Genomic DNA, 16,018 nt, shown 5'->3' on the forward strand with positions numbered 1-16,018 from the left:
TCCCATTTTCTCTGTCGATATCTTTTCTTTTTTTTCATTCTTCTGGAAAAAACCTCTTATGTGCTAGCCCACAAAGCCCTATATCTCAGTGACGAAGCTCGTTAGACTCCATTCTTCTTCGATTATTCCTTCTTTTTTCTCTCTCTCTTTCTATTTTTTTTATTTCTCGCAGCCACAGAGGGCTTTCTCTCATCGCCCACACTCAATATGATTGATCGATTGTCATTGTTCTCTCGTGCCACGAAGGTCTTTACATTCTTCTCGTAGAATGCCCGGCGTTGGATCGCCTCAGGATACAGCTTTCTTAAGTGGCCGCCGACCAAAAAGGTCCACACTCCGCTAGCTCTGACTCAATGACAAGAAAGAGCAGAGCCTCGGAGAAGGTACGATCCAACCGGGGAAAAAGCAGGCTTCGACGTTGATTCATAACTCAAAAAAGTAACGCTGCATTCGTCGAATAAAAATTCTCCTTGGAATGAATCGCTCTTTCAATCGAGGGCACGAAAATGATCATTTTTTTGTAAACGTCACCGAGTGTCCTGGAAAACGAAAAATTAGTCGTTTTTTCGAGGAATAAAATATCAAATTTTTCACTTTTTTCGATGCTATCATTGGCCACATTTTATCAGGAAAAATGTCTTTTCTAGAAACTGGGAATTTGGAGGATTTTTAAATGAGGAATCTCGAGAGCACCCTAGGATAAAATCAAATGCATTTCCGAGCATCATCCACTTGATCAATATTACAAAAAGTGTCTTTGCATACGTTCATTTTAAGAAACATCATAATTCTATTGAGATGGGATCTCTGCTTCTTTCGTTCAGTGTCCCTTGGGGCGGAGGAAGAGCGAGAGAGAGAGAGAGCTCGAATTTACATTCAGCCAGGAAATGAATTCTTTCTCACCCCGCGATATAATTAACGAGGCAAGTTTTCCGAGGCAATAAAGCAGGAGTGGACTGGAGTAAGAGTGCTCTTGGAATAAGGAGAAAAAGACTGGAGAATGAAAAAAAAAAGTAGAGAAAAAAGGAGTATAAAAGAAAAGCCAGAGTTCCAACAAACCTGCGAGGTAAGAAAGAAAAAGAGAGAATACAGAAAAGAATTTAAAAAAATCAAACGAAAGAAGAGAGTCTAAAAGAGATGAAGGATAATGAACTAAAACGGCGAGCAGAGTCTTGGAAAACTACGAAACTTTTGTCCTTCCATGTTAATTGTAACATAATATATGTAAAGCTTTACAGACTCTAAGTATCCCAAACAAACTAAGTCACGTGAGACACTTTCTCCTCCCAAGGAATGAGCACACGAAGAGAGCAGCGCTCCAGTCTTTCGTGAACTGCACGAATATCGCTCGGCTTCTTCGCCCCTCGAGTGGTCTCGCACCTCCAAATTTTAGCAGCCCCAACAAAAGAGTAAGAGCGTCGAGGAATGGCGAAAAAAATTGCAGTTCAGGCGAGAACATGGATAAAAGCTGCTCCCTCATTCTCGCTTCGTTTCAACTGTGATTAAAGCTCAAGCAACAATGGACTGCGAGTAATAAAATTTTTCGAATTTCGCCAAATTGTCAACCGTCTGACTTTCAACTTGATCGTTACTTCATCCGGAAACAATACCGTAATAAAAAAACGAATAAATTTTCATTCCATTTTGAAGGTGAAGCGGTTCGAAGCTCGTTAAATTTGGAGCGTTGAGTTTTCGAAAAAAAAATCAAATTTTTAAATGCTCATTGCTTGACCGTTCTACGAAGATTTTTCACCGAGATGCGGCCTCTCAAAAACCCTCCAAATTTACCAAACTTCAGGACATCGGTCTGCGTCAAAGAAATTTAAAAAAGTGATAAGATGAGCTCACGCGAGTCCGGACATGGGATCGGCACGGGAGGAGGCACTTTTCTGGGCTCCGAATCTGACGAAACGCCCGAGGAATCGAAGATGATTTTTTTATTCAACACTTTTGCTGGTCACAACAGAATTTCCTTTAAAAATATGATCTTGAATGAACTTCCAACGGTGCCATGTTGTTTTCGGAAAATCCCTCTTCCTATCCTCCGTGGAGAGTCGAGATAAACGTGACGGTGTCTCGGGGAGAAAGCTTGTAGTCACCTTGACCCTGAAAAATCGATATTTTTAATGAGTGGGGACATGACATAATTGACTGGGTACATCGTTGCTTTTGGATCGACAAGTAATAACGATTTGGATGCAATTTTTCTAAAACAGTATTTGAGAGATAAAAAATGTCTTGAGTGCTGTTCAATTTATCGAAAAATTCTATGGCTTTCCATAACTGTGATGAGAAAAAAAAAATTATTGATCAGCCCATCATTTGCCTCCGTTTTTATAATTCACGATTTACGAGCTCGCAGAACAGATCTTGTGAGGGGAGACATAAAATCGAGGGGGAAAAATGCGCGAGAGAGAGAGAGAGAGAGAGAAAGGAAATAAGGGGAAAATAAGTGATTTTATAATTCAGCTGAAAAAAACTCAGACGTGCACAGGCAATTCCATAACAATCGAACTCGATGCTTTTAAATACGCTTGAAACTCGAACTGTATTTGGAAAAGAAAAAAAAATGGAAAATGTAAGTAAAATTGAGTTTTTAGATTCTCCGTATAATGAAGGTTATCGTGACCTTGAGAGAAAGCACTGAAACTCCGTTGATTGTAGTAAAAAATATTTCTTCAAAAAATTTACGACTCTCGGAATCGTATCCGTTACGCGACGAAGCCAATAATTCATTTTTTCAGTTAATTTTTTTCACAATTTGAGTAAAGAAAAATTGCGAGAAGAATCGACTGCACATTTCTCATCATCGATATATATGACTCCTTAACACTGCACTGAAATATCACGGAAATCGAGCCAGAGACAAAAAAAAACACGACTGACACGGAACGTCTTATAGAGACGAAAGTATTTCTCAAAAAGTGAATATTATCATAATAACGGAGAAAGCCATAATCTTTTCGCGAGTCTGGTTTCACTCTTTCTTTCGTTCGTATATGTTTGCTACGAAAGTGCGTTTCCCGGAGTTATAATCTCATTTTTTCCCTCCCATTCTCATCGTTTTGCAACGTTGAGCGCGCACACACAAGTGTACAAGGAGCTCTGAGAGAGCATATCTTAAATAGGGGTTGGCAAGAAGAGCGAGAGCATGTACATTTGCAAATTTAAAATGATAATTTTTCGGCGAGTGGGAGTGGCGAACCGAGGTCATTTGCACCCTCGCGGCCCGTTCCAACCGAATAAGCGCGCTTCTCATTTATTTTCTTTTTTTTTCTCCTTCGTTCTCTAAACTTTCTCCCTCACTCTTTCTCACTCAAAAGCAACAAAAATCTTCGCAAGCATTTTACACGATAAAGGAACTTAGCAAAATGGGGGAGAACAGCTCACATTTGTCATGCGTCAGAATCAGGTGCAACATGGCGAATGACGCTTAAAGTTTTTCCGAGAAAAACATTGGAACGTAAATAATTCCAATAATTAATGCATATAAAAACTCACCACTAATTCCCAATCAGTGTCGTTGACCAAAACGAGAATTCCAGCACGTCTGCAAGAAAAGAATGGACCAATATTTTTACGATTGATCTTGATAACGACCTTCAAGAATCCTCTTCATTTGCGAATGTTTATTGTTCTAAACTCTAAACTTTTCTCGCGCGGCGTCATGCGGGACGCGGGAAATGGGTTCTGTACAGCGCCGCGCTGCGTCGAAAACTGAAAGTTCATCACCACGACATCTCGCGGAAATCATATGATCGTGCGAAGCAATTCACAATTCACAAGTAGCGCCATTTTTTCAGTAACAACCACGTCGTATCCCGCGCGACCATTTATTGGTTATAATTTTAATAATATCAAGAAAAGAATTTGCGAAAACGCGAAGTGTACCGTATAAAAAATAGAATTTCCTTGGAAACTTTTGTATGATCATCGACAAGAACTTGTTCCATAACTTACACAGTATCACCTTGGAGAAATAGTTCTTTGCGCTCGGTCAGCAGGTTATCACGAAGCCAGTACAGAAGGTTTTGCAATGTCCCTGAATTGGTACAATTCAAAAAACAAGTGTGAATTTTTCCTCATTGTCACTTGAAAAGACTACAAATATTCGAGACTCACACTCTTGGTTTAGAGGTAACGAAACTTGGTGTTTTTTTTTCTTCCCGAACAGTAGTTCAGCTCCGCCTCTGTGAATGGTAAAAAAAAAAACAAAGAACGCCGATAAACCTCCGAGTTATTTATCCAATGATCTCAATAAATTGTTTACCCGAATTCGACCGTCACCGGAAGTTTCTCGTCATTGGATGACATTTTTGAAAACTATTTGATGAATTCTTTTGGATTGTTTGTTAAGTTAAACAGGAATGGAAGTCAATAGGAAAAATAAAATAATAAACACAAAAAATAACAAAACTTGATTTCTCAGAATATAAAGAAAAATATCGATCGCTCCGTACAAGTGTCAATATGAGACTGACTCGCCTAGCTAGCCGCGCTTTTGCGCGTTACACCGAACCACGCGGTCTCGTAACTTACAATCAGACTCCGAATGAACGGGCACTGAACCGAGAGAGTTAAATTACGAAAAACTGTCGTTCTCGTTCTTTATTTAACGTAAAACGATTTGGCGGCTCTTCGAGTGATTCAGTTTCGTTTTAATTAACATAAAAATTTTTATAAATCGCGCGTCCTCGTATTCAAGTTCCGACAAGACGTCGATTCCATTCCACCGTTCCTTTAACACGCTTGTCCCTATCACTCTAGAGCAGCTTTTATCACAATAATTTTTAAATAAAAAATTATTTAATTGTCATTTCATTCGATAACGTAATAATCCTCTCCCCTCCCCTGAATCCTCATCGCTTCGGAGTAGTAATCGTCCTCTATTACGTGATTTCGATAATTACGAAGGAAAAAAAAAACAAAAACATCGCGCATTCGATACACTTGGTCTTCGGCATAATTTAGCCGCGAGGTTGACGCGGAAGGACAATTACAATTAAGTGCAAACGACGAAAGAACTCGTGCATTAAGGTACTTTTGTCTTCTATGTTTATTTTTCTGCATTCCTTTCGTAACAACGTCGAGACACTTTCGTGCGGGGTTTTCGGTCGCGAAACGAAAAAGCCGGTTGTGACATCGCGTTTCGGCGGTTCAGCGAACCGGGGGCGCCATTATGGCCGCCAGACAAAGATTTCCGCGTCAAAGTTGCAATTATTGGTGTTCTTGTGAATTTCTGTTTAAACCTCAAAACACGATTTTTCGAATCGAATTTGCTTCTTGTGTGTTATTTTTCATGTTTTATCATAAATTCTTTCATCCAGCAGATTTCCTGGTGAAATGTCGACTGCGGGAGAACGTCCTTTGGACGAAAATCCAAACATAAATACAATCAAAAACGACGAAGGAAGTCCGTCAAAAAATGTCAGTGAAACCGAAACAGAACCGGCGATGCTAGACGAAGAAGAAATGCCTTCGTACATCAGTCTCAATAGTCTCCCAAATCCTGATGAAAGCAGAGCGGAACAAAACGTACCTCAACAATCGCAAGCTCCGACCAATCCTGAAGAAAGAGCTTCGAGCCCTTATCAGAGCGAACAAGGTGCTGAAAGCGTTTGTGTTCTTTCCTCTGGTGAGGAAAGTGACCGAAGACCCTATGCAATGGAGGATTACGATTCAGAAGGTAGGAGCTTTTCATATATTTCATATTCAATTCAGTTTCCAAATCATCAAAACTGTGTAGACTTCTGGAAAAACTATAAATCTTATCCATTTCTCAGAAACACAAGGTTTAGAATATTGTTAGGCTGCCTGAGTATTAAAAACGTGATATCGTTTCCAGAAATGGATATGGAAGACGAGGAAGAGGAGGTAGACGAGGAAGAGGAAGAGGATGATTCGTGTATGAACGACGAAGAGGAGAGCGATGGGGACATAGAACCGGAACAATTTGAGAGATCTTCTGATGATTTTAATTTGCGTTACGATAGTGGTTTGGAAAAGCATCACAAGGAGCGCAGCAGATCATTACAAGATTTAACGAATTCCCGTGGAAATTTGTCGCGTTTCGTAGGAAAGCGACGAAGCATAGACTTGATGGGTTCGTACGAATCACAATTCATTCGGCAGCCTGTGCAGCCTCCCGAAGATCCACTTTCTTTGCGAAAGAAGATGCCACGTTCCATAATGTACGATCACATCCCGAGTAAAGTGAAGCAATATATCCAGGAGATGAAGGAACAACGAAGGCGATCGGCAGAGCGGATAAATCGCGAAAATTCGTCGCAAAAGAATTTCAGCGAAACCATTTCGCGTGTTGATAACGCAGAAGTTCAACGAGCTGCTGGCACAATATTGAATCCAGAAAGTAAAAGAATGAAGAGTTATGCTGAACATGCTATCCACGAGATAAAAACGGAGGAACGCAACTTCGCAGCCGATGCTCGTTACACGGAACATCCCACGATTGAGGAACATGAAGAATTCCGAGAAATTAATAAAATCAACGAAACCAAGATTGATAAGGATATTTACGATATGGAAACGAATCAGATTCCCGAAAATCTCACCATGACGACTGAAAGTTTATCCAAAAAGCTCAGAATCAATGGACTCGTGGAGTACAACGATAAAGTCATCGAGCCTTCAAAATTGAGCGAAGCTAACGGCGAACAGCAAATCGCTACGATTTTGAATCTTCGCACATTGAGTTACGAGGAGTACACAAACGGCAATGAAAATTCGGAAGGTGTCGTCGAAAATCTTTCACGTCCGAAAGTCCCAGAGAAAAACGCCCTCGATTGTACAGAAAAAAGCTACGGGTCCGTTATCGCAGAACCGGAAATACAAAAAACTTCATCGACTTCGAAAAAAGAAGATGAAAAATCGAGTCAAATTCCTACCAAGGAGGCTGCTCAGCCACGCAACAATTGGAACTTGCGTGAATTGACTCTGGACGATTCCTCAAGAAGAAAAGTGGCTCAGGTCGATAGCGAAGTTTATCAGAAGATGTTGGACGAGAACGTGAATTTGAAGCTCGAAATCGAGGAAATGAAACAAACTCTGGAACAGTGTCGTTTGGAATACCAGCCGAAGGAAGAGTATCAAAAAGTTTTAGCAGAAAATGCGAGTCTGCGACACGAGTTACAAGAAATGGAAAACAAATTTGAACAATATCGAGCTGAGCACACCCCCGCCGAGACAAAAGTGGCGTCCGTTCAAACAGAAATCTATGAAGAAAAGATGGACGTATCAGAAAATCTCGTGAAACAAACCGCCTCTACAAATAAAGTGTTAACCAGTACAGCAACTTCGGCGCAAAGTTCGATCGAGCAGTGGTCCGACAGCAATTACAGCGCTGCGATTTCCATCGACCCACCGAACATCGAAGCGGCTCTCGACGCCGACGATTCTCTTGCCACCACCGAGAAAACGAACACAAAACCTCCTCACACTTTGTCACAATCGTTCATCACCAGCTCTCGAATTTTACAAACTCTTGCTAACATTACTCAAGGCCGGACGAAACCAACAGGAGTTTCGCCGAATTTCACGACAGAAAAGACTCAGCTCGAGCCAAAAGGTCAGTTTTCAAACGTCATTCGCCAAAAGATCAATTCCATTATGACGAACAACGAAGAGAATCATACTTCACGCGCTAAAAAACGTAAAGCTTCCGATATGCTCGAAGGCCCCTTTTCGGAAACATTCAAAATTCCCCATATCACTGGCGATACGAGGAGAAAAATCAACTCGGATTCTGCCACAGATCCAACTCACATCACTACCGAACAACGAGCCGAAAAGAACCTTCAACAACCCAACAAACATCCGGACGAGAACAATCCACGCAGAAGCGACGACCCCGACGTCAACGAAGAATCTCCTGACACATTGCAAAACGTCAAATACTACGTATATCACGATGAACCCGATGTCAAGGAACGAAGCTTCTTGATCCAAGCTAAAGATTCATCCGTAAACACCGAAACTATCGATAAAGGTGGTAACGTACGCGAATGCGGACCATTCTTACTTGGCAACGTGGAAATTCGAATGAGCGAGACTAATGACACTATCAACATTTGGGGCAAAGAGGTAAAATTATATTCTATGTATTTGTTCTAGCATTGAATTTGAGCAGCATTTCAATGACTATCTTCTTGAATTTCGTCCGATCCCCGTTCGCATCAATCGTTATCGCTGAATTTTCAAATACACAATTTTCAGTTGAATCACCAATCGGAGGAAGCGGAGGCTCAGAACAGTTCAGTGTTTTCTTCGAACCGATCATACACTTATCAGAGTACGCCATACATGAAATGTTTCAACCAGAATACATTGACGTGCCCATCGATGAAAAAACCTCGAATTTCTCCGAAATTCAGTAGATCAGGAATAGGAAAATATTTCCGTTCAGCAGCGACGAACTTGACGAGAACGATGAGCAATCCTGGGTATCCCGGTCACTTTGCGCGCTGCGCAAATTCTTCGCTCGCCGATCTTTCTAGAACGAGTTCTTGCGAGCACTGCGAAGCTCATCAAAAACAAACGAAAATCTCGAGCTACGAACACCTCGCTAATTTTACAGCAAAACATTCCTGTTGCTGTCTCCAAAATCCTGAAACTAACGAGAGAGTTTGCGACGACGGTTCCGACAACGAAGTCTTTGACGATTCAACCGTGTACGAAACAATGTCGAATATTCTCGCTAATCACGAAAAATACACCAGTTCCTTCAACAACTTGATGGCCAAACATTTCGCTACGAATGTCACCGGCGAAGAAAAGCACAGAAATCACACTAGCCCGGGCCCTCGAGTCCACGAACAAGATTCACATCGAACGAACAAACGCTGCTCATCCTGCACCGATGACTTGCCTTCCTGCAGCAGAAGACTCGCACCCCCAAATCGACAGTGTCGCGATGATCATCCCTGTCGTTCACACTCGCATCCCTCTTGCGATGACGACGATCGTCCTCTACTCTTTAATCAGAGTCCCAGTGAAACGCCGGAGGTGAAAAACTCGTTTTCCACATAAAAACCAATTTCTTTTTACAGTTCAAATATTGGATGCAGCGTAAATTTTGTACTTTTCACTTGCAGATAAAAAGACGAAGGCTCAGTGGGAAAAAAGTGCGAGGAATTCTCACGGACTTGTTACGTGGTTGTAGCGGTTGTCGAGATCCGAATAGCACGAGCAACCTTCCAAATGCCAGCGTACAAAATGCTATTCCGAAAGTTTATGTGACGCCGTGCGAGCCAGTGGTTCCATCGTGTTCCAAACACAAGAATGCGTCATCAACGCACCAGAATCATAATCCTTCCAACGAAACCGTAAAAGAAAGGTGAATTTAAGAATTTTCACAAATTTTTCTTCCAAAAGAAATTCCGCTTTGAAGTTGACATGAACTGAAAACTTTCATATTTAATTTTTTCGTTGTCGCGTTGACTTTTTGAGAATATGCGAACGATTTTTCTTCTCTTTTCAAATCAACCGTGTTATTTTCCCCAGATGTTGCAGTTCTTGCAGTCGACCTTCCGAGGTCCGAACTCAAATCGAGAATGAACTGGAGATATTTCACGTTGCTATGGAGCAACTGCTGACGCATTCACACGCGCTGCTCGAGAAGTTCAATCAGCTGAAAGCTTCGACCGATTGAACGAGTTGAACATGAAGAATTGAACTCTCTTCACGATCGGAGCACAGAGAACGAAAAAACGTAATTGCGATCACGTTCAAAAGTGCTCAAGCCCGAAATGGAAGCCGCTGAACTTCTCAAAGTTACGAATATCACAATATTAATAATTTTTTTCATACTATTCCATTCCTGCTTTATCTGTAAATAATCTCACGCGTTCGTCATCATTGTCGAAACTCATCGCGCCTCGAATACTTTATTTAGAGTTTTACCATTTTCCACCATCGTTCAAAACGTTAAAATTCAAATGACGTGGAAAACAAAAATTCATTGACGATTTATTGAATATATGTGGATAATACAACGGCCGATGATAAAAAAGATGAAAAGATTACTACAAAGTAAACGTCTTGTTATATAAGCGAATCGTCTAGTTTTTTGCTTCAATCCCCTTACGCTTTTAGGCCTCTCTCTTCAATAATTGCAATCGCAGGAATCGTAACCTTGCCCCGTTGTATCACCTTGCATATAACCCATCGAAGGTTCGCCCTGACCACTGGGATTGAATATGTTGCTGTACGACGTCTTCAAATAATTTACGTGACCCTGCAGCGAACGGATTCGGCCCTGTGCTTGCTCGAAAGCTTCCATCAAATTGTTTATTTGACCTTGCATTTTTTGACGAATCTGCGAGAAGCAAAAAATTACGAAATGGAAGTGAACATTTTTCTTGTAAAAGGCTGAATGGAATTGGTTTGCTCGATGAAAAAATATCTTACTTCGTCCCTGTCTTTTTGAGCAGCACGAGCAGTGGCTCTGCACTGGGCCAACTGTTTTTCCATTTCAGAAATTTGTCCTTGCATCGTTCTTCTCACGGTTTCGCATCGTTCTTTCGTTCGGGCAACTTGCCTGGCCGAGTCTTCTCTGACTTCTTCGAGCAGCGCTGTCAATTGTACGATTTCGTGAGTTTTCTCCTCGACTCTCTGTTCCCACATGAATTCCTGTTCTTCGAATCTGACGATCGAACTCTTCATGCGTTCGTTCTCGCTCTTTAATTCACTGACTTTCTTCTCCAGCTCGTCGCAACGGCCAGAACCCAAACCCTTCTCATCGTGAAGCGTTGAATTTTCACTCTTCATCATCGTAAACTGTGTCGACAACGCGTTCAACTTTTCCTTGCACGTCAACAATTCTCGCGATAGATCTTCGCAGTTCCTTTCCGCTATTAAACGCATTTGTTGAACTTCCTGTAACTTCGCTTGTGTCTGCTTCAATATGTCTGGCAGTGGAGCAAGCTCGGCAAGCTTTTCTTTAAATTGGTTCTTCAAAATGAAAAAAAAAAAAAACAAAAAAAAACAAAATAAAACATTTTCATTGTCAGTCATACCAAAAATTTCATGAATCCCTTCGAATTATTTTGTTAAAAAAATTTTTTGACAACTTCGAAAAAAAATTATTCAAACTTCTCATCAATGAGAGTTTCAAAAAAAAATCCTTTACCTTGACTCTGCCTATTTCCAAATTAACATTTTCGTTCATCCTAGCATTGTCCATTTCCATAAGCTCCAACTGTCTTCGTTGTTCCTCAACCAATTCCTGTGCTTGGAGATACTTGTTACGATAATCTTCCAGCTGATTGGCCTGATCCTGTATCAATGATCTGAGTTCCTCCAGCTCGTCCTGAGCCTCACGATAACGCTGTTTAGCCACTAAAAGTGCTTGCTCTTGTTCCACCGCTTGTTCTCTACTGCCTGAACATCATTTGAATTGATTGGTTTATCAAAATTTTCTTCAACTTCTGACAATGAGTAAAATTTTTAGTACCGACCATGAAATCGTGATTTGTCAGTCTGAGCGATCTTCATTCGTTCTTGAATTTCGGAAAGACGACTTTCGGCTCTACCACGTTCTTCCTTAGCCTCGCGTGCATCCTGCTTCATTTTGTCCATTTCCGTTCTCATGCAAGAAACTTCGGTTAGTTTGTTTTTGTAGTCTTCCTGAAGTCTGGCATATTGTTCCCGTAGGTCTCGTAATTGTTGCTGCGGACACGTGCTCGCTCCCTTTCGTTCATAAATGTAAAAAAAAGTGTAACGAGACGACGTATGATTGGAAATGATTTTGAACGAAGTGTCTGATTCTCTCAAAAATCAAATCAGGAAAAGAGTCAGACACCTTGTTCGAAAGATTTGGAGGCAGAAAAAATACCATGGGGGCAATTGTGCAGACACCGGAGCACGAAGTAGGATCTTGATGCTGTGTCATCTGCGTGCGATTCGAAAATCAATGAAGAAGTCGATTTTCCCGTCTACCTCGATTCTTGTAAGACATTTATTTTCGCTCATTTTTATAGAAACTCACATGTGATTGATTAGTAAAAAGTGGCCATTTTTATTTTCAGAAAATCTTTCAAAAATCCCCCCTGGAATACCTTCGGCTGCTGCACGGACCCAGGATAACTCATCGCGTCGTCCGGAAGCCCTTGCTGATTCGATGGCAAGGACGAACCTGCCAGACAAGGAACCATCATGGGCTGATGAGCTGGTCCCGAAACTGGGAAACTCCCTGGAGGACAACACGAGCATGGAGCGCAAGGGCCAGTGCATTTGAGCAATTTTCTCTGCTGCTCCAACTGCTGTCTCTCACGATGTACGTTCGCCAGTTCCATTTGCATGTTTCGTATCTCGGACTCCATGCTTCCCAATTGTTGGGCCTGAGTCGCAAAATCTCATTATTTTACGAATTACTTTACAGCCTCGAGATCGATTCGTGATGAAAATGACTTACAAGTTGTTTGGTACTGTTGCCACAGTCCGCAGACCGATTTTGAGTCTCTGCTGGACAGGAACGTCCGCCAGTACCGGGCACTTTGCCACCTGCTGGAGCTCGACAACACATCACAGAATTTTGCTCAGCCCCTGGACCCGGATAATAATAACCGTCCTTCGAACCTCCTCCCGAGAGCCTCGGCGAAGCTGGACACGATCTTTGGTATGCGTTGAAACTTTCCGGATTCACTGGGAATACGAAAAATCCATGGGATTCCAAGGTGTCAATTTTTCCCCACCAAACATCATCAAAATATTGCTTCAAACAGTAAATATCATTTAAAAAAAAAATGAATACCGACACAAATTTTCGGTGTCGAGAAAATCCAAGACTGATCAAATTCATACTTTTAATGAAAAAACTTTTTTTTTTAACACCTTCAAAAGTTTAGCGTTACCTACGAATTTAATTCTTAAAAATTTCGAGTCGTCATCGACCCAATCCACGCTGAAAGAATAAATTTTAAGAGTCTAAAGTTCAATGATTTTCTTTTCTCATTACCGCATACAGTGCTCGTCTGTCGAGTCCCCAACTCGGATTGACCTTCGAGGCACCGTCTACAGCAGCAGGATTCGTCGTCCCTGCGAGGTGAGCTTCTGTACGAATAGGAGCTTTGCTGGCGATTGGTCGATCGTGGAGAATTATTGGCAGGAGTTACGGAGCAGCAACCACTGGGAGCGCCGCCGGATCGTTGAGAGTTGCTCAAGCTGGCGAGCTGTCGATTGAGTTCCGTATTCTCCTTCACAACTATTCGCATCTCAGACTGAAGACTGCATACTTTTCGCACCAGACTGTCAAGCGTGTTGTCCTTCTCGAGAAGAGCTTCCTCGAGTTTGTACCTTGACAATGATGGCTTTTAACTATTTTATTCCACTGAGAACTTTGACATTTGGACGCAAACATATGTCGCTCTACTTTAAATCGATTGAAATACAAAAGAAAATGGTAAAATAACGAAGTTCTTTGTCGGAATGGAAAATGACGGAGCGAAAAATTCGCGAAACGAATGAAACATCGTTGTAAATGAGCGAGGTGACAAACGATTCTCAAACTTTTTTGCATCTTGCTTTAGACTGCCCGCGGCTAACTTCTTGCCATTGTACTTTTCATTTTTTCATTTTGATTATTTCAATGTAAAGTGTGTTTTTTGTTTAAGGGATTATTGAAGTTTTTACCTGCCACCCTCGAGTTTGGCATTTTCTTGAACTAGTTTTTCCTGCATGTTCAACGATTCGCTGAGTTTCCCCGTTAAATTCTGCAGACAACTCGCTCCCTTTGGACGACTGTCCGGGATGACAATTTTTGGAATTTTGTCCTCGGTGAAACCGCAAATAATCGCTCTCGGGAGCCTGCAATGTTGATTTTTCCTTTATTTTTTGTTCAGTCGCAATAATAGATGGAAACACAATGGAAGAATAGTTTTCTAACTCGTCCTCCGGGTACTCTGGTTCTGGCAAAGCGAAATACTTCTCAGAATCCAAGACTTTCTTCGATTTTTCTTCCGGTTTCTTCTCAATCTCGGCCTCACCTTCCTCCGGTATCGATGATTTCGTATGGGAATTTTGCAACATGTCGAACATTTTTGCAAAAGTGCGATTCGACGGGTCTGATAATCCAACTACTCGTTGAATATTTTTCGTTATCTCATCGAATTCTTGCATTTTTTTTAAAAGCGAAGCTTGCTTCTCCTGAATCATTTTTGTGTCCTCATCGGTCAAATTTTCTTTCTAAAAAAACGAGAAAAACGAATTTGCTGATTTAAACTTTCGAGCATCATAATGCTTCACCCACGCTAAAATATTTACTGACGTGTTTCAATTCGCTGATCTGATCCTTCGTCGCTTTTATTTCCTGAGCCACGATTTTGCATCTTTTTTCGGCCTCAGCCATTTCTTTGATCACTTCGCTATCCGTCAATGGAGTTGAACTCATCACCGAATCTCGCTGACCGTCCAATTTTCCTGAAATTCGAGCCCACGGTATTAATGTGTAAAAAAAAGTGCTGTAATAATAAATAATAATTAATTATTTTGTTCTAGTTTATGCAGATTCGACGATTGTATTTCTGACCTTCTCCAACTTGCGAAGAATTACGTGGAGATTTCAACGAATCGCTTTTATTTCTCAGTTTGTCGACGACTGCGTTTTTGATTTTACCAAAAGTGGAGCGTTTTGTTTCATTCTGGAGCGGAGCTGCTTCAGCCGAAAGTTTATCCTCCTTCTGTTGAGCCGGTGCTTCGGAGCTACGAAGTTCCGGTGCCTCCGAAACCGAAGATTTCTTGCGATCTTCCTCAGCCATTTCGTCGTTAGAGGCCGACTCGGAGGCAGAACTTTCGTCGACGTTCGAAACCTCGTCCGAGTTTTCGTCGATTATATCGCGCTCGAGCTCCTCGAGCGCACTAATTCTAGGTTTTCGAACGGGCTCGCTCGATCGCCAAGTTTCTACTAGAATATTCGGCTCCTGCTCGACGACTGCCGCTTTTTCGTATAAACTTACGATGAACGGCTTCGGATTTTTTACACTGAAAGGAAAATCCAAAAAATGTTCTTTCTGAAATCTTAGAAATGATTTCAAATCAATTATTGAAAATACAAAAATAAAATAGTCAAAATCACAAATGGTATGAAAAACAAAAACTGAAATTTAAGTAAACGGTTAAAAACAAAATTTCTGTAAAAGTTGTTCTCCACAATTTATCGCGAGAAAGGAAAAAAATTTCTTCGTACTCTACGTCCGATTCAGAATTGGAGTTTTCGTCAGTCGTCAAGCGGTGAGAAAGTTGCGATGCGTCGGGTATTTGCAACGGTCTTTTAACGTCGAACAGAGACTCGAGGGAACCAAAAGCATCTTTTTTTTTAAGACCAGTAAATTTGAGACTGCGATTATCTTCCTTGGGCCTCCTGGATTGTTTGACACGGCAGGAACGTCGTCTCTTGAAGTCTTGAGAACTTTTGCTTCTCAGAGGATTCGTATCTGAGGCAGCGGAGTGTATTCCAGCTCGCAGTGAATTTATTGATGAACAATTTTGATTTCGTGTGTACAGCCTCCGCTTCTGGAGGAGACAAATTCAACGATTCACTCGAAATTGAAGGAAAACTTTTTTTCAATTAGGCGAAAAATTCAGAGATTTATTCACCCACGAAGTGAATTTTTTGACAAATAATGCGAATGTTTTTGTAAGAATTTTTAATTGACAGTTCAAACATTAGTTGACGATATTCGAAATTGGTCCTTTTTATCAAAAACATTGATTGATGATTGCTTGTGTCGCAACACCAAGTCATAGTTTACCTTCATTATTTTACCTTCGAAACAGCAACGTCCTCAGGCTTAATGAGATGGCCGATACAAAGGCGTTCTTGTTCGTTATTTTTGCTGAATCTCTTTTAGCCAAAGGACGCGACAGTTTCAAATTGCGTCGGGCAATTTGATAGCTGCCAACGTGGAAAGTTTTTTTTAAATGACGTTTCCTTACGAAGAGGTTCGAAATTAATTCAACGAGATTCTTTTATTTTTCGTTTAGCGAAAAGTTCGAAAATCATGCG

The 16,018-nt window shown here is 41.2% G+C and overlaps 3 protein-coding genes across 7 annotated transcripts; 1 reads left to right on the top strand and 2 right to left on the bottom strand.

Moving 5' to 3' along the window:
- Window positions 1–1,919: 1,919 nt before the first annotated feature.
- On the bottom strand, window positions 1,920–4,469 carry Urm1 (Ubiquitin-related modifier 1). The gene is made up of 5 exons (XM_043429916.1): window positions 4,271–4,469; window positions 4,123–4,190; window positions 3,961–4,042; window positions 3,502–3,550; window positions 1,920–2,106 (listed from the first exon to the last, which is right to left on the bottom strand). Exons 1-5 carry the CDS (start codon window positions 4,312–4,314, stop codon window positions 2,038–2,040), a joined length of 312 nt encoding a protein of 103 aa, XP_043285851.1. The 5' UTR covers window positions 4,315–4,469; the 3' UTR covers window positions 1,920–2,037.
- LOC122416839 (probable serine/threonine-protein kinase kinX) lies at window positions 3,797–10,067 on the top strand. 5 transcript variants are annotated; one of them, XM_043429912.1, is made up of 7 exons: window positions 3,797–4,137; window positions 5,328–5,686; window positions 5,846–7,585; window positions 7,772–8,100; window positions 8,233–9,021; window positions 9,111–9,352; window positions 9,520–10,067. In XM_043429912.1, the coding sequence occupies exons 2-7, from the start codon at window positions 5,344–5,346 to the stop codon at window positions 9,665–9,667; spliced, it is 3,591 nt and encodes a 1,196-aa protein (XP_043285847.1). In that variant the 5' UTR covers window positions 3,797–4,137; window positions 5,328–5,343; the 3' UTR covers window positions 9,668–10,067. The 5 variants fall into 5 exon arrangements, with proteins under 5 accessions (XP_043285847.1, XP_043285843.1, XP_043285845.1 ...); XM_043429908.1 differs by having other exon boundaries at window positions 5,846–8,100; XM_043429910.1 differs by having other exon boundaries at window positions 5,331–5,686; window positions 5,846–8,100.
- Window positions 10,045–15,770, bottom strand: LOC122416807 (uncharacterized). The gene is made up of 14 exons (XM_043429852.1): window positions 15,765–15,770; window positions 15,200–15,525; window positions 14,543–14,994; window positions 14,282–14,433; window positions 13,901–14,199; window positions 13,648–13,821; window positions 12,974–13,311; window positions 12,431–12,660; window positions 12,075–12,356; window positions 11,852–11,908; window positions 11,475–11,706; window positions 11,147–11,397; window positions 10,426–10,968; window positions 10,045–10,333 (listed from the first exon to the last, which is right to left on the bottom strand). The coding sequence occupies exons 1-14, from the start codon at window positions 15,768–15,770 to the stop codon at window positions 10,121–10,123; spliced, it is 3,555 nt and encodes a 1,184-aa protein (XP_043285787.1). The 3' UTR covers window positions 10,045–10,120.
- Between the last annotated feature and the right edge of the window lie 248 nt (window positions 15,771–16,018).

The sequence above is a fragment of the Venturia canescens genome, chromosome 10, assembly GCF_019457755.1.
Source record: "Venturia canescens isolate UGA chromosome 10, ASM1945775v1, whole genome shotgun sequence".
Taxonomy (NCBI): Eukaryota; Metazoa; Arthropoda; class Insecta; order Hymenoptera; family Ichneumonidae; genus Venturia; species Venturia canescens.